This window comes from Psittacula echo (assembly GCF_963264785.1).
Source record: "Psittacula echo genome assembly, chromosome: 10".
NCBI classification, from domain to species: Eukaryota; Metazoa; Chordata; class Aves; order Psittaciformes; family Psittacidae; genus Psittacula; species Psittacula echo.
The window spans coordinates 13,754,154-13,779,320 of NC_137741.1; the positions used below are offsets into that span (position 1 = coordinate 13,754,154).

The window sequence follows — 25,167 nt, forward strand, 5'->3', positions numbered from 1 at the left end:
TAAAGATCTCAAAACTCTTTCCTGTCTGTGAGGTGTCCTTGCACTGTGCAAAGCAGAAAGCCACAAGAAGTTTACACTTGAAAACTGAATACCAAGATAATTAAGTTTTTTTTTTTTAACTCCTTTCCACTCTCTGAAGTGGCTCAGTGTGCCACACCAAGGAGCCTGACCCAGTACTGTGGTTAGCTTGCTTTCCTTATATTACCAAAAGCATCCAGGCTTTAAATGTATTCTTTTAACTACCTAGTTTCCTGGCTAAAATGTGAAATTTCAATGTCTTACAGAAAGACAAATACCACCTTCATCAGCTGTCTTTTTGGGTCCTACAAAGCTCAGGAAGACAAAGTTTCTCCAAGGACTCCCCTGAAATAACCTGCCACTCATCCCTGCCTGCAGAGCCATACATGAGGGAAACCACTTTGATTTGGAGAAATCTGTGAATCTGCATTCCTAGACCTCTACTTTGCATTACACATGGAGAGCACAAAAGCAAAGCTATTTCAGCCTTTTTCTGGTTTTCTCATTAAAACAAACCAAAATGATCTACAGGATGGAAGAGGGGACAGGCTGTTCTAGAATAATAAATCAAAGCCACACAAAGACCTATCAGCTTAAGCCAGACACTGCCCTCTAGATTTTAACCAACTCCAGCTGTGTCATAACACAGGACAGCTAGAAAACGGATATATTTTCAGATTATTTGGCCTCCGACTAGAGGAAATGAAAGAAATGCACCAGAGCCATATTTGTGGAATACTTTTAGGATGGAGTCCCAAGACATTTGGCTGTTTCATAAGGGTGATTTGCATTGCATTAGCACATTTCATCCCCTGAAGTCACCATCACAGAAAGGGCTTGTCATCTCCCTCAGATGCTGGGAAGCAGCTTTGGCGTTGTGCTACGCTGACTGCCACCTCTCTGGGGAATAAGAAAGGCACTGGAAAAGGAAACTGGAGGGTGAAAGGGAAAAAAAGTGTGAAAACCCCACAGCTGCAACCGTCTTGAGTTGCCGAGGCATTTGGGAATGTGAGCGCTAGAGTCCAGTATGCATGTGAGTAGACTGAGTGAAATGCTGAAATAAATCACGCCAAGATTGAAAAGATCAAATGAAAAGCACTTACTTTGGAGTTTGTGAAGGAAGGGGTGAAAGTAAGTGCATTCCCACAACAAAGGGTTTGGGAGGAGACGGGAGAAGAGGAGGTATTAAAAGTTATCCTTTATGTAAATATAGGAAAGAATAAGGTGGTTATTTTCTCTTTAATTTAGTAGTATTTTAACAGCTTTCTATTTAGATGTTTCCTTCAGTTCTGTTTCTTCAGCTTGTAAAAAATACACTGTAAACCCTCCCAAATACCTGTCTGTGTGACTGAACTGGGCTCCACCATCTCCAGAAAAAGCAAAGCAAGAGACATCACTACTGCAGGAAGGTTCACCGAACTCTGCCTTGCAGCTGGCCTGCGGATAGGGGTTAGATGCCTGTTCTCCAGCCATTGCTGAAACGGAGGGAGAAATGCAACCTCAGGCAAGACGCAGTAATCAGCTGTGGGACATATTGGACATTGGATTCAAAGGAAAATGTGTGTGTGCCTTTCTCAGTCACTGCACTGGCTACCAAGGACTTCCCGGCTGGGTCAGGAAGCAGCCTTTTTCAGGGTGGTCAGAAAACTGTGGCTTCTGCTTTATTTCTCTGTTTAAACATTCCAATTGTGTCTTATTTACCAGCTGCTCCTCTGGGGTGAATATTTGCAGGCAGAATAAGACAAATTTGAACCAGCCTAAATATCCTGTAGGACATTAAGTTCTTGTTCTGCTGCTCTCAGTACTAGCACATCACCTAGGATCTTTGCAGCTGCCTCGGTGGCTTAGGGATACATACAGCACTAGCAAGAAGAGAAAACACCAAATTCATATTATATCCCAAATTATGAATTCAAAGTAAGTTCACACCACTGCCTGAATGCTGTGGGAACCTGTAGCTTTAGATGCTCTTATACTTAAAGACCAGAGCCAAAAAAGGGGAAAAATAATTTAAAACACAAGAGGTAGAAGCCAGACTTTCAATAAACAAAATGCTGGCCAGTGTAGCAATACACAGCAGTTGCTTTTTTAAACTTTCATCCTTAAGAGTTTCTTGCAAGAGAAACAAATAAAAATATTCTCAGGTGGAAAGTCTGACTGGATTTGGCTGTCAGTGTGAGAGTCATATTAATGTATAGGAAACAAACTTGAGCTATCTAAGATATTCTCACCCCAAAACTAATTAATTGTGTTCACAGCCTTTTCTGGTGATAAATTTCAGTTTATTTTATAAGTAAGGAACATTCATCTTCCTTTTTTTCCATTCTTGCTCTTAATCAGGCCAACATTTTCCTATGTGTTTTTACAAAAAATGAAAAACTTTTAAAAGCATTTGAAGGAGAAAAGCTAAATATGCACCAGCAAAACCTCAGTTTTTAGTGGGTCCTAACAGTTTCAAACATCGCTTGGGAAGCTGTGGAGAGTCTGCCGACACCAGCATGTATAAAACCTGCCAATTCTGCCCCTCTGTTACTGTCACTCAAAAATCCCCGCAGTGCATTTCATGCATTTTTATGAGTGTATTTAGCCTGTTTATTTTCTTTCGGAAACGGCTCAATGAAACAAACCCAAGAAACCTTTCTTTTTTTCACCAGGATATTGGCATTTGCAGTTCTGGCTCTTTCAGGTGAAGCAGAAACATCAAAGTGTTAAATAAAGTATCCTTATGTTTTGGCAATGAGCAGGCTTCCTGGGATAAGCAAAAGCAAAAAAGGATGAGGGAAAGGCAAAAAAGCAGGCAAGAGGTTTCCTGTTCTTGGACATGTGGTAGATACAGATCTGCACGTACACACATACATACCTCATTTACAACCCTTAGAACAACCCCCCAGTTCGACCCCACACTCCCAAAGCCAAAGCCACTCAGAAAAACGTGATCAAGCAGGCAAAGGAGGGGAGACTCTTGCAAGTAGTGGGATGTAAAATGAGTCATATAACTTGGAGATGAAATCTGGCTGCAGTAAACATAGAAAGAGTGCATGTCTGGGACTATCACCGCCTGAGAGAGGACAAATAACACTTTTTCAGTGTTGAGAACATACCCCTTGGCTACACTGGATAAAGTATCAGTCATGGGCAAATGGGTATGATCTAGTGCTGGAGTTGGTGGTTATGCTGGTGCCAATCCTGGCTGTATTTTAGCAAAGGGAACCTCTAAGCTGATGAATATTGTTCTAGAAAACAGCTCCACCATGTTTATTGACATGGTGTGTCACATAGCTGATGACCATGGAGGTGCACAGTCCAAATTCTGATCTCACTGATGAAAATCTGGGGTAAGCTAATGAGGGAATGCCATAGAGTACAACTAAAAATTACTTATTTTTTCCTTGAGCTCAAAAATCCAAGAGAGTTCCATCCAGTGAGTCAGTCTCCCCCAACTGTTATTACTCCTATTTAAAAACAACCCCTTTGATATTTCAGTCAACATCTATGTGAGCTGAAGTTTCAAAGGGAGTGAGACAACTAGGCATTTGAAACTTCCCTGTTCGTAACATGGGAACCCAGCAGAAATCCCCATGTGCTGCTTTGGCAAGTTTGTCTCTCACAGCCTGAATGTTGAAGTTCAAAAGACAAAAAAGCAAAGCCACCATTCAGCCTCCAACCCATCCTAAGAACAAATCATAGGAGGTCAATGCTCCTTGCTCTCAGTCAGGATACAGCTGGTTTTTCTCTCCAAAAACATCTCCCAACCTCACAACAACCTACGCACAACCAGGCTAAATCTCCTCTGGTATAAATCTTGTTTTCAGGACAAGCTGTCTCTTCTCCAACCAGCATCACTGGTGGGGAAAATGGAGAAAGAAATACCCACGTCTCACAGGTGCTGAGAAGGGTGGAGAAAGGGTTGTAAGGAACTTGGCCACATCCTTACCACTTTCTCCCTGTTTAAGGTTTTCTCCTTGAACCCACATTTCCCACCAGCTCCCTGATGCTGTTGCTCTCTGCTTCTCTTTTTCTAGATTGATTTTTAATTTTCTACTCAAATTACTCAAATTACTACTTCAACTCAAATCCTTTAAACACATCCAACCCCCTGTGATGTCAAACAAGGCTTCTGGGCAAAAAATCCAGCCATTTTTTCCAGGACCCTGTTATTAAGGATATACTGTTCTGGAAGACCATTTGCTGCAGGGATAGCAACAAATAAGGTATGTGTTTAGCTAACTAGAGTTTTGTGTATTGGGATTTAAATGCCCTTCCTAAATGTTGCCACTTAGGAAATGCCATTAAAAATTCAAAAGCATAGGCCATCTCTTGACAGAAATTAAAATTTTTGGTTTTACCCACATGCCTCCTTAGGCAATAAAGAATGATTTTTGTTTTTTGTGAAGCTCAGTAAATTACAGAAGGGATCCTGCCCTGAGGTACACTTCAGCTGATACTTATGAAACCAGGGTCTGACTCAGCCATCATTTGGCTCACAGACAATTGTATGCAAGCAAAAATAAGAACATCGTGCATTTAAATATAGTACATCATCTTATCATCTTTTTTCCCACCCTACATGCTTTCACAGAGGAATCACATCCCAATTCAATTTGTAGCTTTTTAAATGTATTTCCAAGTACTGTATTGCTGACTGTTGTGCATTTTGTACTTTCCTGCTGCTTGTGCCTTGGATGCACGTCAGGTCAGGAGAGCCTGGTGGCCCTGAGTAGCCTCAAATCCCACTCCATGGGCTAGGAAAAGGGTGAAAACATGAAAAAACCTTCAGGTTTCATGTGCCAGTCTTCAAAGTGACAAGCAGTCTGGTTTGCCTGATCACCTGGAGACTGTGTGGTGCTCAGATTGGTCTAATTCATGCTGTAAAATTATCAGCTCAGGAAGGACTCTCTCAGAGTCACCTTGTTAATCCCTGTCACTGAGCCAGCTGCAGGCACAGGCCATAGAGGACAGGGAACAGCAAGGGATTGGACAAAGACAGGGCTTCAGAATCACTCAAACTTGGTGATGTCAGCACCCGCTTTGGCCTAGATGTACTAAAATGGTTCAATCTGCAAAGTGCTGTTCTGGCAAACTGGTGTTCTGGCAAATGGTTTAGCTTTTTTCCAATTTTAAACAAACTATCTCATGGCTTTGGTCCATGGGTTGACCTGTGGGTAATTTAAGGGATTTAAATAGACAGAAGGGAATTCAAATATATCTGCTGACTTCTGTATTGTGTGGATGATTAACTCTGAACTACAGATGTTATCAGAAGGGGCAGGATATGAAACCCAAGTAGCTCTTATTATTATTGGAAATAGTGCTGGTGTTACTTGTATTACATCCAGATCTTGGGGATCCAGGTCAGAACTCATGTATGTACAAGAACAAGAAAGCAGTCAGAGCTTTAAACTGTTAGCTTCACTTTGAAGCACTAATTTTGCCTTCCTGTGCATTCATCAATCTGGAAAGCAAGAGGAAAAGCTCATTTAGAACTAATCTGAAAAAGAAACAGTTTGGGAAATATCCATAAACTGGGCAAGCCTGCAACAAGCCCAATCTAGCCTTGTCTTGTTATCTGTTTTCCTCCAGACCTTATCACCACTAAGGAATTTAATCGCAAAAATGTCAAGTAGCTGAAAGTATGAATCAGACTGGCATTTAATGAGAAGCTGTAGGAAAAACACCTACCTACACAACCCTGACAAATACAAATATAATGAGTCCCCCAGAGTTTCAGTACACACATGAGCTGTGTAAGTTTGGTTGCACTGAAAACTCCACTTTTGGATGGGCTGTGGCATCCTGGAGGCTTCCTTATCACCCAGTGTCCAAAGCCTCCACTACTTCTAGTGAAGAATTTAAACACAAGCTCATTCCAAGCACTTGAATTTTCAGGTAATTAAGATTATTCACTGGTGAATATGACAACAAGTCCTAGCGCAGAGCTCTGGCCTAGCAAAGATGGGAGTTGAGCAGTGCACCTCTGCCCATCCCTGCACAAACACCATGGCAGAGAAAGGCTGGACACATGCCTGAGCACACACAGACATCTGCCCTTTTGCTCCCTGTTGGCAAGAAATTCGGCCGTCCCCTGCCATTTTATCTTTTAAGTGTCTCATAAGGATCCAAATCCTGCAACAGGACACCGAAGAACTTCAATATGATGAGCCTCACTGAACCACTCCACGTGAAGCTAAGAGGATGCGGAGAGTCTGGGGAATGCTGCCATGCATGGTCCTTGGAGGCAGTATCTCTCAGGAGAGGTGCAGTACAAAGCAAAGCCCTTGCTTGCAGGACTGTGGCAATCTATTACAAAAAAAATACCCACTTTCTGCTATTAGATACTCACATTTCCCCGAATTCTCCCTGTCGAGCCACAGCAGAGAGCCCTAATAAGGGAAAACCCTTCCCTCTGAGGCTCAACAGACCAAGTATAGAGATATTTGCCTGTGCTCACTAAAAACAAGGAATGTTCATTCTAATTGCCACTGCTTTTCAGGCTGCTTCAGCAACACAACTTATTACACTATACTCCAGATATGTGCTCTGAGGTGATTTAATTCTTATCTTTAGATGTGCTGATAGCACAAAGAAGCCTGGCTGATTTACTGACCAGCATTGTGCCTGTGATAATAGTATTTGCCTTAGCTTCTTCTGTGATTAGAAAATTTGCACAGGCACAAAGTCTAGGTCATTAAATTGAAGGACTTCATTTCTGAGTTTGCTTATTGTATGAAGGGCCAATCTTTGTACCTTTTTCCAGCACCTGAAGGGAGGCACTTACTTCACAACCAAACTATTCTCCATTCTTTCCTCCTGGCTTACCAGCCTTTCCTTACTCTTTTAACAAGCTTGATGCTCTCTGCATGACTTTGTGCTTCAGGGGGGTAATTTTGAGGAAAGCCCTTAACTCAGTCTTACAGATAATTCTCATCTTCTGTGAAGCAAGAAAGGAAAAAAAAAAGGGAACAACCAAGAAAACATAGAAACAGCTCTGAGGGGGCAGAAACTGCTCCAACAAAGAGATGAAGCCCATGGAGAAAGCGTCCAAAGGCTCCATTTATGAAGGGTTTGCACACACTTTGTGCCTGATGAGAGCAATCCTGAGCAGATCTGGATTGGATCATTAAAATTCCAGCCAGAGCTCTCATTCTCTTCCCTTGCCAAAACAGTCAGAAGTTACTTGTCCTGCATTACCTCTTTCCAGAAGCATCAATACCCAGCTGCCTGCCCATCCTCACAGGGGAACTCCCAGCCATTAGCCAGACAACCCTATCTGTAGTTTAAAAAGGCATTTCTGCTGAGACAACGATGTTCCCCAGCAGCCTGAAAACACAGCCTGTGGGTCTCCACCATGGCTCTATATTTGCCCATCAATCAGCTAGCAACACAGCTACCCTGATCAATGCAAACAAGTATATCTCTCCGTGGAAGGGAAGTTGATGTATGTTAAACAGCTCATTCGCACCACATGGCTGCAGATGGCAACACATGGAGACATAGCAAGTTTGGTTTAGGTACATATTTTGGTGGAAGTGAAGAAACTAAAGAATTACTCTAAACACAATTTGAATCAGTGAGAGGAAGACACAAGTACTGCAGCAATGCTTCAGGTGCCCATGACAAAGACTTGCTCAGTGATGGTGCTCCAACTGTTGTCCTCCTCTGCTGAGTAAATCCACATAAGCAGTGCCTATGAACTCACTGGACAAGATTCACAGCTTGAGGAAAGCAGCGCTGCCAAATTCAGCTGAGTCATGTGAATTCATCCTGCCCGGCTCCTGCCCACCCCAGGAATCTGAACATTCCTGTCTGTTAGTAGACATCTGAACTGGCATGAGCTCTATCAGGTCTTTCTACAGTGCTTCAGAGGCAGGGAAAGCGTTAATTGTGCAAGTATTCAACATCAGTGCTATGCCTGACCTCCACAGAAATCCAAATCCTTGTACACATCTCCCTGTCAAATTCCTTATTTCCCCTCTGACCTTCCTTTAGCCAGTGTAGAGCAAATTGCTCCAGAAGCATGAGGGCTGTCTAGCTGGAAAGCCAGCATCCTGGATGTATCTATCCATCATTTTACAATGACCAAACTAAAAATAGTGTAATTGTTCACTCAGGTTATGCCTGAAATTATTAATCCTAGAATACTGCAATTAAAGTTCATCTAACATATTTTGATTTGTGTCACATATTCTGCACAGATGTTACTATGCTAAGAGATCAATTTTTGGCAGATTATTCAGTGTTTCGGATTAAAAAAGAACAAACAAAACATAAAGCCACTTGAGACAGGTAAAAGTCTTCCCTGATTACTCTGGGCTCCACAATCTGAGATTTCTTCCATTCCAGAAATGACTGGAATACAATATTTAATAAAGGTCATACTTGGAACTGCTTAGGCAGCCACTCTTTTCCTTCAAACTCCTAAATCCTATTTTTCACTTCAATTCCTTTACCCTTCCACAGACATCTCATTTCTCTGTATTTTTGCATAGTCTGGATATTTCACTATTGCTATTGCATCAGCCTGAAGTCTTGCATTAGCTAGCATCCAGCATACTTGAGGTGTACACAGAGCAGCCACACATTTCATTCCCAATTATTTCTTAGCAAGATGATCTAAATGAAATTAAGTTAAACTGTGGTTTTCCTTTGTTACAGTATATTTCTTGTTTATAGTTCTTCAAAACACATACCTTGCCAACTGTTTCTGGATCAAAAAAAATCTATAAACCTTTGCCCTGTTCAAATAACTGGTTTCACACAAGACAAAAAGAACCGCAACCACATTGTGGTTTTCAATAGTAAAATGCAGTTCAGCTGCTGCTTGAACAAGAGCCTAACTTCAAGCTGAGTTTTACCAAAGACCAGTGCTGCCTTCAGATTTGAATCTGTGTTTGAAGATCATGGGCCAAAGCTTTGCCAAGTATTAACTGGCACAGTGATAGTTACCCAGCGAAAGACTTAGCTCTGCATTTGTCAGGAAATAGCTAATTATTTTAAGAGAGATAATACTTGCAAAGCTCAGCTTGTCTGTGAGCGACTAATGGGGCTTCCTCTTCCTTAAAGTGCACAAAGATATATTAATACCAAAACCAGTGATTTAATAATTCCTCTGTGACAGGAGTGTCCAAATAGTGATCCTCCAGTGACTTGGTCATGCCCCATAGCTAATACATTTTTAAATCAAGAGGACCAGGTATATCTCACTGACTATGATGGGCATGTGTACAGAGGAAGCATTGCCCTTCTCAGCTACATTCCTATGAGGTTTCATAATGGGAACTAAGGACAGTATTTTTCCCCAGATTTCAGGCGAACCAAATAGAGCTCAAGTTTTTGCCAAAACTATCCTAAGCTAAAACCACAGCAGTGACGCTCTGCTGGAGCAGCAGTGGATGGGTGTGGGGTTTGGTGGGTAACACTGGATGGGCTTGGGAACCCGCCAGATTTACCAGCGGTACATGCTGCTTCATGTCCTCAGTGCCTCTGACTTCTTTCATGTCAACTATCTGAAACCTGCTTTGCAAATCTGAGCCTGTGCGTGGCTGGCTGTGTGTAATCATGGGAGCCTGCATTTGCACACCTCTGTCCTTTTATTTCATTGTGCTTTTATCAATAGTTGAGGAGTGACATAAACTGCAGAACCTAAGGTGATGGCAGAGTTTTTTTGTGGATCTCATCTCTTGCAGCATCTCATCTGTGCAAACCATGGCAATGTCTGTCACTGCTAAGCTGCCTGGATTGCCCCCCTAATATTTGTACCAGTGCAAAGCACAAGTAATTTCACTAAACTAAGAATAGTACTAAAAACCGTAAATGAAGTTGTGCAAAATGAAACAGACTGGAAGGGAGAAAAGGAGTACCTGAAATGGATATACTCTGCTTTTATATAATGCTACAAGAAAACATGGGAAATAAATACAGCACAGCCTCAATTTGCCTGTACTGAGCCCGAAGATTTTATAACTTTATGTAAAAAGAAACAGTGACTGCAGTGCTGTTTGGATTACAGAAGATGCAAAGTTCTGTGCAGATTCTGATGTATTTCTGCACTGCATACATATGGGAGATAAATCATGTGTGCACCAACCAGTACAAACAAACGAACAAGAGCCAGAGCTCTTCTGGAGGGATTTCAGGGACAGCAGCCCAGGACTTAGTTGGATTCTGCTTCAAAATTTTCTGGAAAGAGAAATGTCACTGCACATCAAAAAAAGCTGGAATAAAGTGAAAGCAGAGGAATCTCGTTGCATCAGTAAGTGCCAGTTATTAACACTTTGCTTCCACACTCTCAGAAATTGCTGACATTTGAAAGACCAAACTTGTGAACAACCTGAGAAGTTGTTAAAGCTCCAGACTTTCTGAAAGTAGAATATTCCCTAACAACATACCTGTTGAAGTTGATGGGGTACAAGATAATATCCTCAGGTGCTCTGCCGTCCCACTGGATGATATAAGCCTGCTCGAGCATGACGACAGGCTGGTACTGCTGGTATGGTGCTCCTCTGTTCACGCCTTGCAACCGCAAGGGATTGGAATGGTATGCTGCTCTGGCAATGGATAAGGTCAGATTCTCAGGGCGTCTGGCCTGGATATAAAGCTGAGGGTGAAAAGAAAATGACAAACATAGCCATTAAACAAGCCAGGCCCAGCCATAACATGTGCATTTGATCATCATTTGCCTGTAAATGGTTTTTGCCAATGAAGAACTCAGAACATTTGGAAAGTCACTGAAACATTTCCAGTTCAAATAAAAAGGTAAACCAGAAATAGCATCTTCAGCCATTCCTGGGGATACCGTGAAGGGAGATATGAATTGGATAGTGCCATAAAAATGTTCACTATTTAAAATCTTAAGGGAGAAAGGTAATCAGGGAAGTATCTCAAATTAACTTTTCTTATGAATTCAAATAACTGCACTTTCAAAACAGGCTTATTCCATTGAAAATACAGAAAACTCTTAAGTTATTTCAGTGGGCTTTGGATTAGGTCCCATTATCTAATGGAATCCACATCTTTGCTCTCAAGTAGCAGTCTGGGCTGAAATTTCAGGGGCTAGAATTTGATGGCCTGACTATATGACCTTTTAGACTAAATACCATGTTCCACAGGCTTCAGAAGAAAGCTCCTCTGTGCAGGGATCAACATATGCCCTTGGCCTGTAGTTCAACTCTACATACCAATTACAAAACTATACTTCAGTTGTATGCTTTTTCTGTCCTCACTCAAATGAAGGCCAGTTCATTGTGGCAAACACTAGTTTTAAGGCTGAACATGTGATGTTCACTTTTTTCCCCCTGTGTGAAATTCCAGTGCAGAAGGAGAATGGCACAGCTAGTCATAAGAATCTGTCTTGGCACACAGGGCTATAGAGGACAGCTTATTATATTCTCTGAAGGGCCTCAAATGCACCAACGACAAGTGAGGACACCTATAAACCTGCTTCTTCCCCTCTCGCACAGTATAGAATAGCACTCATTGCATCAAGAACTTAAAACATCCAACATAAAAAGCCATGTTAGCTCAGAAATGTCTAAGCTTCTACATGAGCATCCATCCAGCAGAATTATTTTGAAAACCCTGCTTCTCTCTTTGAGGCAGATCAAAATGCAGGCAGTAGTCTCTTAACAGATTTTAATACTGCAGGCAAAGATACAAGCACAGGCAAGACTAGCAGAGAGGGCAAGACTCCATCTACTAGGATATCCATCTTCTAATGCAGGGCTGTGAGACCTGGGCCCCTCACATCTCCATATCTGCTTCTCTTCCTCTTTCTTGTCTATGCAGACCGAAAGCTCTGCAAACCCAGACTATTTCTCACTGGTTTATATATGAGCTTATTTTAGTTGGGGTTTACACCCAGTTCAGCTCCCAGTTCCAGTTTCATGCCCAGAAGGTCTGTGCTTATGCCTGCTTTTGGTCGCGAGTTTGAGCTCCTCAGGACCTCTAAAAGAGAGGCCATCTCTGCCTACTCCTGACCTCACCCCTGAATTCCGCAGCCGCGTGCTGAATGCTCAAGTTAAAAATCTGGGTCTCATGTCAAAGAAGTAATTCAAAAGTGGTTGTAAATATTTTTTGGATATTAGGTCCATTCCTCCTTTTACATCATTGCATTTTAATGATGAGAACCTATGCTGAGTGGTATTTGCAGACCCCTGAAGATTAAAGCGGATCCCAGAATTTCATTAAACAAATTTTTCCTGATGGCTAAAACTATTTATAGTAATTCACTCCAAACTGTCTCTGAGCAGCAGGCCGTTTGCTCATTCTTGATGAATAAAGGAAGAATAAATTATTTTTACAATCTTATAAAAGACCTTTTTTATCTATGAAACCAAGGAGGGAAACCTATTTTTGCTTTATATTCAAACCATGATTGGAGAGTCAGTAACATGCAACACAATAAACCAGATTTCAATCTTGTTTGTCCTCACCTGGATGGTAAGTGCTGAGGTCAGAACAGGTGATCAGTAAGGTACCTTCAGACTTGAAATCCCATCAATGTATTCATTGTTCTCAACCACAACAGCATTTTCTGACAACGAATGGTTGAAATGAACTCTGATACTGCAAAATAATAGCCCACTTGTGTCTTTCTCGATAAGAGGCAAGAGTTTCTGTCCTATCACTGTAAACTTTGACATGATTTCCCTCTAATATGTGTTTCCAGCAAGCACAGAATGTTAAGGTGGTAGCTGGTATGCACTTACTACAAAATTAAATACAGCAATGATAAAGCAAGCCAAGAAAGGAAGGAAATGCCCAATATTCAATAAGCCCCAAAAGTTCCTAAATTACAGACTACCAAGAAAAAAAAAAAATCCTATATACTTTAAGGTATTTGTGTAAAATTAAAAAAGAGAGAGAGTGGGTACTATGCATGGCCTAAGCTGCTCACTATGATTGTTTTCAAGAAAGTGCTGAAAGAGTTTGCAGTATGCTTCAATAAAATGATGAGGAAAGCATGTCAGAGATATTGGTAATATTTTCCTTTGGCCTAGGGACCAAGTCATAGGTCTGATGTTAAGAATGATGGTGGTAGCTGTTTTGAGAATGAAACAGTAATTACCAGAACAAGGAATAATGCCACTTTGTGTTGATAGAAATATCTGTAAACTGATTTTGTCTCCTGCAATGACCAACAGTGGCCACAGAGTGAATACCTTCCAGGATGTGATTTTCTGTCCCACAGAAATACAGTAGTGTAGCTGGTGAATCTTGAAAAACGTTTATCACTAAAGGGGGTTACAGTAGGTAATTGCCTATATCTACATGAAGAGACTCTCAGAATAGTGCTCTATCTTCTCTTGGGATGCTACAGTGTGGCTTCTTTCTTCGTCAGCCTTTAATCTTTGACACCTTTACTCACTTGAACTGAACACAGAAAACTATCACTTTTCTTCCTTGTATCCGCCTTTGCAGGGGCAAAACACTTGTGAAGAATAAAAAGGAGAGTAAGAGATTTATTTTTTTCTAGAATGAAAAATTCCTTAGCAACACTTCCATAATTTTTGGTTAACTCTATCAAAATATTTAAGAGAAGAAAGTGGGTCATGAAGATACTTTAAAATATGAGAAGTGGTGACAGCTTAATGTAGTAAGAGAAGAAAAGCTAGTTAAAGTGTTATAAAATGCAAGCCTTCTACTTTCCTGGATGGCTTAATGGACACAGTTGTCATTTTAGCTGCTTAACACTTCATGTTAAAAAGATGTGTCAGATTTCCTGTGCTTATATGGCAATTTTCCCAAGTAGATTGTGAAACTGAGAAGATAAGTTCTTTTACAATTCATGGGGGATCTGCTATTCAACTGGAGTATGAAGATAAGCAACATGCCAAGTATTGGAACAGAAAATGTTGGTTTCTAAGAAGAGGTCTGCTTGCTTTCTAGTTTCTTCAACATTGCTTTTGTCCCACTGTGCTGTCAGCTGTCAAGCTGTGGCAAAATACCTTAAAAAATGAGAAGCTCAAAACATGCTTTCGCCCCTTCTGGTTGTTTGACTGTTCCAAAAAGGTGAATACCCAGAAAAATGCGTTTTCTCTATGAACTTTCCAAGAGAAGACTTCAAAATTCTTTCAAAAAGAAAAAAAGAAGTTATCTATCTTTCTTTCTCTAACACACGCTAGGACATGCCAAGATGTCACTGACATCAGCAAAACTACTTTGTTTTTCCATTGGTGTACATCAGAGATCAAAATTGGACCTCCTTGTCCAAATACAGACACCATTAGCTGAAAAATATCTTGCAGGCTTTTCCTTCTTCCTACTCTGTGAGTTGCTGACAATCCTCAAGCATTGCAGATACCCTCGGATTGTATGGTCTTCCCTGTGGTTAGAGAAGCACCATTCACTACCAACTGCATCTCTTGCTTGCTTTACATTTAGAAGCGTCGGTAGCAAAACCAGCTGCAGAGGCACTGAGTACACAATACCAGCTGAAGGTATATAACTTGGAAATGCAGGATCAGTGCAATTGCGAACGTTTGCTGCAAGAACAGAGTTAAGAGAAGTGGAATAATTTCACCTCATCCACCTGCAGTATGGAGGTGACTAAGTGAACTGGTGAAAAATCAGCATTTCCTAAAATATTTTAAAATAGCAAGGCATCAATCTTTGTTAATTCAAAACTGACGCTAATTTATCTATGTGGTAGTCTCTTATGTCTGTCTAACACCTTTTTAAGCTTGTAAAAGAAAACAGCACACACTGCCAAAAGCTCTGCTTATTTTAATAATGGCTAATACCAAAAAAGAGAAGTTTCACAGCCTCTCCTGATGAGCTGCTGTGAAGTCTGCAAGGAAGCAGTAAGTGCACAGCTTCAACTGCCCAGTGGGAGCCAAGGCACTTGTCTTACAATTTAGATAAAAATCAGAAATGGTTTAGGAATCTCATTTACATTTTAACAAGTAATGTGGGTGTTGAGGAGTCTCCATCTCAGTGCCTTTGGAAATCTTACCCACCTACATTTTTCTTTTATTATTAGCCTTTGCAATAGCTGAAAGTCAGGTTCATGGAACACCAAGGACCTCAGTGCACTGCTGACAGGGTCTGAGTGATTCACACGGATTGGCAGATGTGGTGCTGCCAACTTCCTCTACTGTTCTTCCTTAAAGCCTCACTTTATTTACATTACAACATGAGAGTTTCAGCTGTCATTAAAAAGCAAAAGGGTTGGTCTTGTTTGGACAACACCAACTCTGCAGGCTCCAGAACCAAAAGAGGAGGAGTAAAAAACCTGGTAGTTCTTGCCTGTGCAAATTTCATGATTTTGAGCTGCTTCAAGAGCCCTTCTTTGGTAGTGAAAGGCAACACTGAAGCCAAAGCAGAAGGCATTTCTTTGTGCTCTTTGTTGAAGGAAGATCTTGGATACCATGTGAGAAAAGTGGCATGATGCTTCTTAGAGACATCAAGGAGGAAGGGCCATCAACCAGCTGCAGAGAGGTGGGAATGTCAACCTCAGCTGCCAGATTAAAACACTTTCAGAAAAGTTCGTCCACAGGATGCTGTGGAGCTAGAGACACTGCCAGAGGAACTGGTTTTACCCAGGTATTTCCTTTCCTGGGTGAATTACATCCAGGAGAAGAAGAGCATGAAAAGTGAATTCAAGAAAACAAGCAGAAAGGAATTAACTGAGCTCTAAGCACTTTACTCAGAAAGGGTTTGCCTGTAATGTTAGCTGTAGGACTTGGATCTCATTTCTCCATGCCAAGTAGCCCATCCCTAGGCAGACTATCTTGGGCTCAGTTTCAGCAGTAATATAGGAGTCACTGTTTCCTTGAACTGAAAGGATATTTTCACCTGCTTGCGCTAGGGAAGAATAAAAGTTCTTGTCTACCAGAGCTACACGGAAAGGAAAAGAAAAACAGATTTTGTAATAGAGTTACTGAGATCAAAGCAAACCATCTTTCTCCACAACTGAATTCACTCCTTTAGGCTTTTGATCTGAAGTATGACACTCAGAATTTAGCACACAAACAAATCACCAGTTAGTCAAGGTGCTGAGAATCAGGGTTAAGCTGAAATACTCCAACAATTACACCCTCCAAATTAATACAAACCCTGCTGCACAGGACCAATTTCTTCTACCATTCATATGCATACATTTCCCTACCCAAACCCCATAAAGTAAAGCATTTAATATGAACTTTGCTCATCCTGCTGGATGCTAATTAGTAGAAAAACTCTAAGTAACATATCCCAGAGAAGCAAATGTTTGCACTTGCCTAAACCTAGCCAAGGAAATTTTCTATGGTGGAAAAACTGCTTCACCATGTACAGTGCCATAAACAGGAGGGTATTAATAGAAATAAAAATATAAATGCCTACTTGTTTACAATTCTGAACTTAACTATTAAGTTTCCAGAGCAGAGAGAGTCATTTCTCTAGAGACACAGAACAAAATCAAATGTCAAGAACAAAAAATTATATCAAGGGGAGTGTTTCATAGGAGCCCAATCCCATTTCTGCCCAGTCAATAGTAAACCAGGGGTTGTTAAGTCCAGTGTCTAGGCACTTAAATGGCAACTCCTGCTCTTTGCAGTACAACTAAAGCAAATGCATATGCTTTTGTTTAGCTTAGAGATACGCTTATCTGGATCTGACTGTGCAAATATTATGTATGCATAGAGGTCTCAAAGACAATTGTATTCTCAAAAGTTTCATGCAGAAAGTTCCATGGAGAAAGCAGAGCTATGTCTGACTACTCAAACTGCAAGCCTACACATTATTACACATCAGAGAAGCCACAGAGAAAACACCTTCAGAAATCTCCCAATATGGAAAATTCACGCTCACAAAACTGCATGCTAGAAAGGGAAACCTGAAAGTCCGCTCCAATTAAGGCAATTTTAACTCTGCCAAGTCTTCAATGACTTCAATTAGAGTTTCATCCTGTGCCACACCGCTGGTGTCAGTGCCATGTCTACCGACCCTCAATGGTACAAGAGTTTGCAGCATGCTCCCAAGCTCTCTATTAAATAAATAACTCCTGCTGTATCTCATGAGCTTGGATCTTATTTTAACATCACTTCAGAAGTGATGACACTTCTGAGTGCACCCCACTGCAGACTTTATTTGACAGTGCAGGGCTGTTCTCAGGGGCTATAAGAAAATAATGGTCCTTCCTAAAGCCGCATCTTGCATGAGGGCTTCCAGTACTCACACTCCAACTTCAAACCACATGGTGCTCTATGTGCCCAACACACATAGTCTTAATCTTTGTCTTGCTCAACACAAAGAGGAGACCTGGCAAGATGTCTAAATAACTGCAGCTTTAAAATAGGCCTAGATAACTTTTCAGTAAATACATTAATATTCTTTAGAAGTGGAGGAGCAAGGAGAGCCATCTGCAGTCTCTTACATGTGGCTGTGAAAGCTGTGGTGAGTCACATATTTACAGTATGCTCTATCCACACACAAAGGTTGTGTTGAGATTTGAGCAACATAAAATGAACCACAATTTGATTTTGAGAATCTTTCTTTCTTCCTTTCTCTTTCTTTCTTCCTTTTTTCCTTCCTTTCTTTTTCTTTCTCTTTTCTTTTCTTTTCTTTTTTCTTTTCTTTTCTTTTCTTTTCTTTTCTTTTCTTTTCTTTTCTTTTCTTTTCTTTTCTTTTCTTTTCTTTTCTTTTCTTTTCTTTCTCTTTTCTCTTTTCTTTTCTCTTTTCTTTTCTTTTTTCCTTTTCTTTCTTTCTCTAGTTAAAGGTTACCTGGGATTTTCAGCCCTTTCTACCAGGGTGTTGAATGACCATGCCTCAACCAGTGATGTCTGGATGGGAAATAAGTGTGAGTTTGTGTCTCAACCACCCGTTTCACCATCGTGAACACAGTGGGATGTATCAGAGAAGTAAAATCTTCCATTACTGAAAGTTGGTTCACCAGACTTATCCACTAGAGCTCCACAATAGTGGACAAATGCCTCGAAGCAAGAACTAGAAAACAACACTTTTCCCCAACTCAGTTTCAACTTGCAGCTGCTTGTGACAATGGGAGGAGACAGGGCTCCTTACAGCCACAGGTTCTAGGCAGCTGCACAGCAGGAGTTTTACTGAGTCCTTGGAATTAGGCAGATAAGACTGAGGAGTGAAATTATACCAAATTTATTATTCACCTCTTACCTTATGGAGTGTTGAGTAGGCTTCACTCCATCACCCCTCAGCAGAATGTCTGAGGACACCCACCCAACATGCGCAGCAATGTTGCCTGCAGACACCTCCCCATTACCTGTGCAAATTTCCCAGTACACATCAACCCATTCCAGTGTGGGACAGTGAGACACCCAGGATGGCGCAGCAAGTAGTTGTCCGCTCTGCCTATGAAAGTGTCTGGATACCCTGTCACCGAGCCGTCCAGGTCATGGAATATAGACATTTTGTCACCATCATTGTCATTGTTTCCGAACCACTGGCCTGATCTGCCAAAAAACACTTTCAGTCCAACCTAGCAGGAGCAAATAAGAAGCAACTGGTTAGGTCTAAGTAAAGACTCAGGTTTGCAGCATTTTAACAGCCAAAACAGCAATACAGCTAGAACTAGAAAGTAAACAGTTTTGTTTTGTCTTGTCTACTTAGAAAAATTTCCAACAGTATTGGCTTTCCCCTCATTTCTTAATCCCAGGAGATATTTCTACAAAAATGAGACTTTTGATTCTTTGAAATGCACCCGCACAACTATGTATTCCTTGAAATCACACAGCAATAAAGCACGCAGTGGCCAGAGGAAGGGGATGACTCAAAGGGTAGCGAAGTACATAATGCTATGAAACTTACTGAGGACTGTCACAGCTGAAACAAGGACTACTAGATATTTGATGAATTTTCTCACGTATTTTTCATATATTTTCTCATATATTTTCTAAGTGGTACTGAGGGAGCTATTGTTTTCTAATTGCTCCTCCTAAAACCTTATAAAACTCATAAAAGTGACAGCAATTCTCAGAATTTGCTCTAGTACACATTTTAACATTTTCTCTGAAGAATTTATTTCTTTTAGGGAAAGCGAAGAACAGGAAGCAGCATTATCATCAATATGCATACCTCTTTTATCAAGATTTTTCTGTAGCTAAGTAGAAGAATCTGTCCTGATACAAAATCCAGCAAAACAAGGGAACTGTAGATGTTCCACAAAAAAGCATGGAATATTTTATGTCTGCAGATAAAATTAGTACAGTGTGTGATGATTAAGTTCAGAAATAATCAAGAAAATAGTTAGTCCAGGTAGAGCACTCTGAATCCTGCAGCAATGTGTGTAAAAGCAGGCAGCATAAATAGCGACTGGATCACGCCGACTCAAAAGACTGATTTGTTCCATTTAGTCCAACTCATTTTAATTGGACTGTACAAATGAGTAAGAATTAGGGTCAGTGGGATTAGGCTGCAAGTTTACCAAGGGCTTTAAAGGCTTTATTTTAACAATAATAAACAGAACAGCTTAGGAGAATACGAGGGTCATTATGATTCTGAGGTAGATGGAAAGTCCCACTGGCTTAAGAATAATGACCACTGCAGCAACAACTACTTGCAGAATAAAAGTCTTTATTACTTAAAATTAAATTAGAGCCTAGAACCATTTTTCTGCTACCTTCTTGTCTGAGTCTCATAAACAAACAGTTGAAGCAGTCTCATTTAAAGGAGGCTCAAATGATTGGAAATTTAATGTGTATTTTTGAGTATTTTAAAACCTTTTCTTACTGCACCACAGGAAATTTTTGCCCAAGGGGCTATTTGGCAAAGTGGAGAGATCCCAAAAGTTGGGAGGGTTTTTTTATTTCATTTTGATATATAAAAGAGGAGATATTAAATAAAATGTAAACACTCTGCTGCAGCTCAAAGCTCCATTATAAATACTTTGCGACAATGCACAAAGTTGGGAGTTGAGTATGAAAAAGGGCACTTCACTGCAGAGAACATAGTCAGCTGTACTTCAAAATAAACTAAAGCACAGCTAGTCCTGCTTATATTTGATTAACACTCCATGTTTCCATCTAGCAGCAGACAGTTTTGGTGCTACAGCTAATCTGATCTCTAACATTCTCCTCTAAAAAGTCTGAAAATCAGAAACAAAATGCTAGTGTTAACGAGCAGTGTCAGGTCTTTCACAAGTCTCAAGGTTACCTTACTGTGGTACACTGTGGGATAGAGGTGCACTGAGTTTGCAGCTATAGCAATGGCAATATATTTTTTTCTAAGTGAACGCACATGAACAAAGGCTCAGCTCATCAGGTATGTCCATGAGGAGCTAAGAATGAGCTGCAAGAGAGTGCAGAGACAGGTCATGTCTAGCTACCACAGTACTATTCAGACACCTATTTTTCATTAGGTGTGGACTACCTGGGAGTGGTATGGTACAAAGGTTACTCGAATTACCTGTCTGAAGCCTGACAGGGAGATGATGGTTATATGAGTACGTAATCTCTTAGGAATATGCTAACTCAACCTGTCCAAAGGCAGCATACCTAACACACCTGCAGTGTAGTCCTGAAGACTGCAGTGGAAAACACGTTCTATATTAAAAATTACTAATGTACTGGAAAACATCACAATAAATTGCAACTTCTTCTAAAATTCAAGTGTTGGCATATGCTGCCAAAAAAAGACACATCACTTTATCACTGGTATCATTTTAAGGAAACTTTTATCCAGTGTGAATCTTCCTCTATTGTACTACCCAGGGACTCTGCCCTTGTTAGCATGGCTTTTACTCTGCTGGAGTGATGCAAGTCCTCATCCTGCCAAGTTCCCTTCAGTCAGGAGTCTTTTTAGAGTTGGTTTTGGGTTTTCTTTTTGCCCTCTTTTTAAGAGAATAACAGACTTGCTCTTTAAATGAGTGTCTACTTTTCTTTTTCCCATCATGAACTGCTTGCAAACTTCTGCTTTGACGCAGAAACTGAGCACTAAGACCACACAGGCTAAACATAGTAAAGGCAACATTAGGAGGTGGACATCTCTTAGCTAGGCAGGACTGCAATTCCATGGGAATCGCTAGACCATAGACAGGAAACAGTGCTGTCCCCTCTGAGCTCTTCTGGGGACCACAAACCCACCCAACACAGCCCGCTGGGATTTCTTTGGCACAAGTAATTTCAGAGACACCATTGTGTTGACACAGCTAGGAGTGGAAAAGGATTGAGTCCACCCTAAGCTCCTGGCTGCAGGGAAAAAATAACCAGAGAGAATATTAGCAATGGATGTGAATAGGGCAGTTTGTGAATTTTCTGTAACTGCTGAGGTGGCCTTGTTCATGGGAGACCAAAAGGTCACATACAACCTCTTGCTCCTCACCTCACTCTAAAGGAGCTGTGCAGCAAAAGGACAGAAGGATGAATAGGTTGCTATTTTCTGACTAAAAAGAGATATGTCAGGTCTTCTTAAGAAATAATGCACAAGTGTCCTGTTTGGGCATGGCTCAGTTCCGGGCTGGGGCTACCTCCTTTGAGCTCTCTCAAGTTCTACTGACTGACAGTAATGAGATCTACAGAAGACACCAACCCATCAGGCATGCCCTCAGCTGAATTAAAACTGCTTCCACTGGTTTGAGTTAACATTTTAAAAGCACCCTTTTCCAAACAAACAAGCAAGCAATAATGTTGCTATTAATAAATGCACAGATATCTTAATATCTGAGATTTAGAATTGTCAATGAAAAGGCAACTAGAATACTATTTGTGGAGCATAATGTTTAGGTCTTCTATTCTCCTTGACTGTTATTTTTATGCTGGAATTAAACTGCCTTTATTATTTTGTTGTCTAACCAATCTGCTGATTAGTCTGATTAATTATACAATTATTCCTCCAGCATGACTAATAGTTTTGTCATCCCTATATAACTCGTGGTAATGTTTAATTTCTTCCTAAAAAACAACTGTAAAATGATTGTCCTTTAGGGAATTAGTACTTAGCTACACTTTAACAAGTCATAAAATGAAGCCTGGAGACAGAAAATTAATTACAACAGCCTACAAGCTCTATCCTAACTAGTCAAAGACATATTGTCCTATATAGCAATTAGCAACAAAACAATAGACTAACCATGGTCCTTTGAGTCTGAAATCAGATTTAGCACATCTGGGTTCAACCCAGATGAAACAGAATCAAAGTGAAAAGTAAGTGCTGAGATGCAGGTGGTTACAATCATAAATGGTTTTTAAGTAGGCAAAATACCAACTTCAGAAACAGATATTTCTTGGAAATGTACGTACAATAAATTATTGGGGTAATGTCATTAGGTTTTTTGTAATAAGCTGACACTCTACTGTTCTAATTTGCTTTGCAGAAGTATTCGGCAAGTCCTCTGACCATTTTTACTCTAAAAACCTCAGATCTTAAAGGGGTGAAAGTACTAAATTGCCTCTCAGACAAAAAATGCTGGGATATTTAATGGGCTCGTTGGCTTCAAACGGTGCAACTGTATTAAAGAGATGAATTTTCAGCCATTCAAGATGTAATAATTCTTTTGATAATGTTCACAGATGTCATCTGCCTGAAGCCAATCTGTTGGACAGAGTTCTATGGCCATTACAAGAGGAAAATTTCCACTCTCTTCCATTCCACTGATAAAACTATTTCATCATACGTTTTTCTCTAAGCTACTCTTCCCAGTTCCAGGTTGATTTTCTCATTCATGTTCCCCATGACCATCTTATAACCATGTCCTAAGGGAGGACATAAAGAATGTGCATCAAATTAAAGCCCTTATTCTTGCTCCAAAGCTCCCTAAAGATCAAAAGTAACTAAGATCTCTTTATTGAAATGCACAGGAACTGTGTTTTCTTTAGAGGAGCAGTCAAGTGACTGCAGTCAACAACATCCTTTTGTGAAATACCCTTCTGCTGTTGGTCTGTGTGCACCAGAGAGGTGACAAAGTAACTGCTTACCAGAGGGAGTTATATTGGTCAGTCCTACAGCAATGGAAATTTTCCTGAAAATAAAACCAAACTTCAAGCCAAACTTACTACAATTCATGAACACTGTCACAAGCATGGACCTTGTCTGAAAAAAGCTAAGGAGAGTTTATGATACCTCAGAGAAAGCCAGGTGGAATCTATCATTTCCCGGGGCCAAGTTCGCTGCAGGAATCCAGGACAAGGACTGGAATTGGTCAGCATCCTACAGCTCCTACCAAGGCAGAGATACAGAGCCGATTCTGCTCTCACTGCTCAAGGGAAATGCCTGTTGTGCTGAACAGGAATTTCACTGCTGACCTCAGAAACTGGGTCATGTTTTTCCTTCTAAGTGCATTTTCCATTTCTGTATAAAAATTGTACTGCAGCTTACTGTCTTCTGGCATTTCAATTGTGTCCCTCTCAATCTCTGAGACTGGGTCCTCAGCAGGTCCTCAGCACATGTGAGCTGCACCAGTTAAGAGTGGTGTTCCAGCTCTTGTGGTTACAAGGTGAAACCTTACTGTAGTGCAAATTATTTAATGTATATCTGCCCAGGCATAATATACAATCACATTTTACAAGCTTATAAATAACCTTCATTTTAAAAAACAGGTGTTGCAAAATGAATTGATGATATGCACCAATGTACATGGAAGTCCCTGCTCTAGGATAGACCTCTTACTGCTTCTAAAATCCTCAGAAGCTTGCACATCTAACAGCACATATTTCAGCTTTTCCTACTTACACTCTTCTCCATCAGGATCTGTGACACATTATTCTGGGGGCTTATCTGCCAGGAGTTTTTCATGAAGAACCCGATGGCACTTGAGTATCTGTCAACAGTCGGAGTGAACTTCTTGAAAGTGCATTTTGACATCCTGACAGGCCCATCATAAATCTGGAATCCACGAATAGGGAACGTCCTGTGAGATTTAAAAACAAGCACAGTCCTGTGTGAAAGGCTTGGGCAAGCTCTGAGTCCTCCTGAAAGCACAGAGATACTAACAGGTAGCTAAACCACCTTCTCTTTGACAAAACTGGGATCTGCACACTCATCACACAGTTAAGGAAAGATGAAACTCTGCTGAACATCCTCTACATTGTAAGGCTCAAATGCCAAAGAAGAAGACTCATAAGCTTGCCTAAGTCTTGCAATCTGGGGTTAAGCAGTTCAAAAACCTTTTCTCCAGCCACCCTGGAGCTCATCGCCACAAGGAAGACCCAAAGGCTGTGTGGCAGCATTGCCTTCAGGTTCCTGTTCCAGGGCAGACAGATTTCCCAGGAAAACATCAGCACAGATCAGTCAGACTCCCTGGAGGAAAGTCTCTCCTTGGAAGCAAGTGCCAAGTGGTGCAGCAGTTTCTCCTCTCCATACAAAACATTTCACACGAGGTCCGTAAGACCTAGTACACAGCATTTCATGCAGAAAAGCTGTTTCTGAAGTATCAGTCCATGGAGGTGTTGTCAAGACATCAGAGTTGAAGGAGACACCACTGGAGTCACAGGTAATGGCCCGCCCCTTCCATGGTTTGTTTTGAGAAGATGCCAAGTTTTGTTTGGCCCTGGCTGTGTTTGATTAAAGGGTGGCCTGCACCAGCTTCATAGATGGTAATGAAGCTGGCTAGTAGCACCTTGGAAGTATAGGTCAATGCCTACTGAGTCCAGAAAGAGTTGTTCAGACACACAAAGTGGGCACACAGGCTCCCTCCAGCCTGGGGGTGGCCAAGGCCCTGATTTGCCCCCCAGCCCTGATGTTTTCCTTACCGGTCAGCTCCAGAGATCCAGAAACACTTTGCCAGTTGAAAACACTAGGTACAAAGAGTGTTTCTTGACCATATAATTCCTCTTCGATTTTGAGAGCTGTTATCTCACTAGTTGGGTTTGGTACAACCCTTACATCCCACTTTGCACTATGGTGCAAGGACAGGTATCAGACATTTAGGCATACTTCTTTCCAAGAGTACATTACTTAACAATATGATTAGAACTTGCTTGTACTGCAAAGGAGCTTCTTTTGCAATTGCAATTAAAATTACAACACAGATAATAACTGATGATAGCTTTAATTACCCTTGCTGTCCTTCACAGATCCCATTCCTGTGACACTTACGGCTGAGACATAATAGTCATGGCTGTGTGCATGGCATGTCTGCTGAGTATTAATAATTTTATATTCCTCATAGAGGGTTTAATAATTGGTGAGCACCACCAAAACCAGATGAGGGTAGAATTTAGGCTTGGGGAAGCACAACTCGCTATAGGGACATGAGTAGGGACC

At 40.9% G+C, this 25,167-nt stretch overlaps 1 protein-coding gene across 1 annotated transcript in view; it reads right to left on the reverse strand.

The window, feature by feature from the left end:
* Positions 1 to 25,167, reverse strand: part of LOC308225670 (cell surface hyaluronidase CEMIP2-like) — a gene marked incomplete at its 3' end in the record, with an annotated part of 53,687 nt that overhangs the window by 9,849 nt on the left and 18,671 nt on the right. Inside the window, exons 15-17 of the mRNA XM_080626753.1 lie at positions 23,635 to 23,812; positions 18,233 to 18,448; positions 10,404 to 10,612 (exon numbers count right to left, since the gene is read on the reverse strand). Of these exons, the coding sequence (XP_080482879.1) occupies positions 10,404 to 10,612; positions 18,233 to 18,448; positions 23,635 to 23,812 (603 nt within the window). The remainder of the gene's footprint in view (positions 1 to 10,403; positions 10,613 to 18,232; positions 18,449 to 23,634; positions 23,813 to 25,167) is intronic.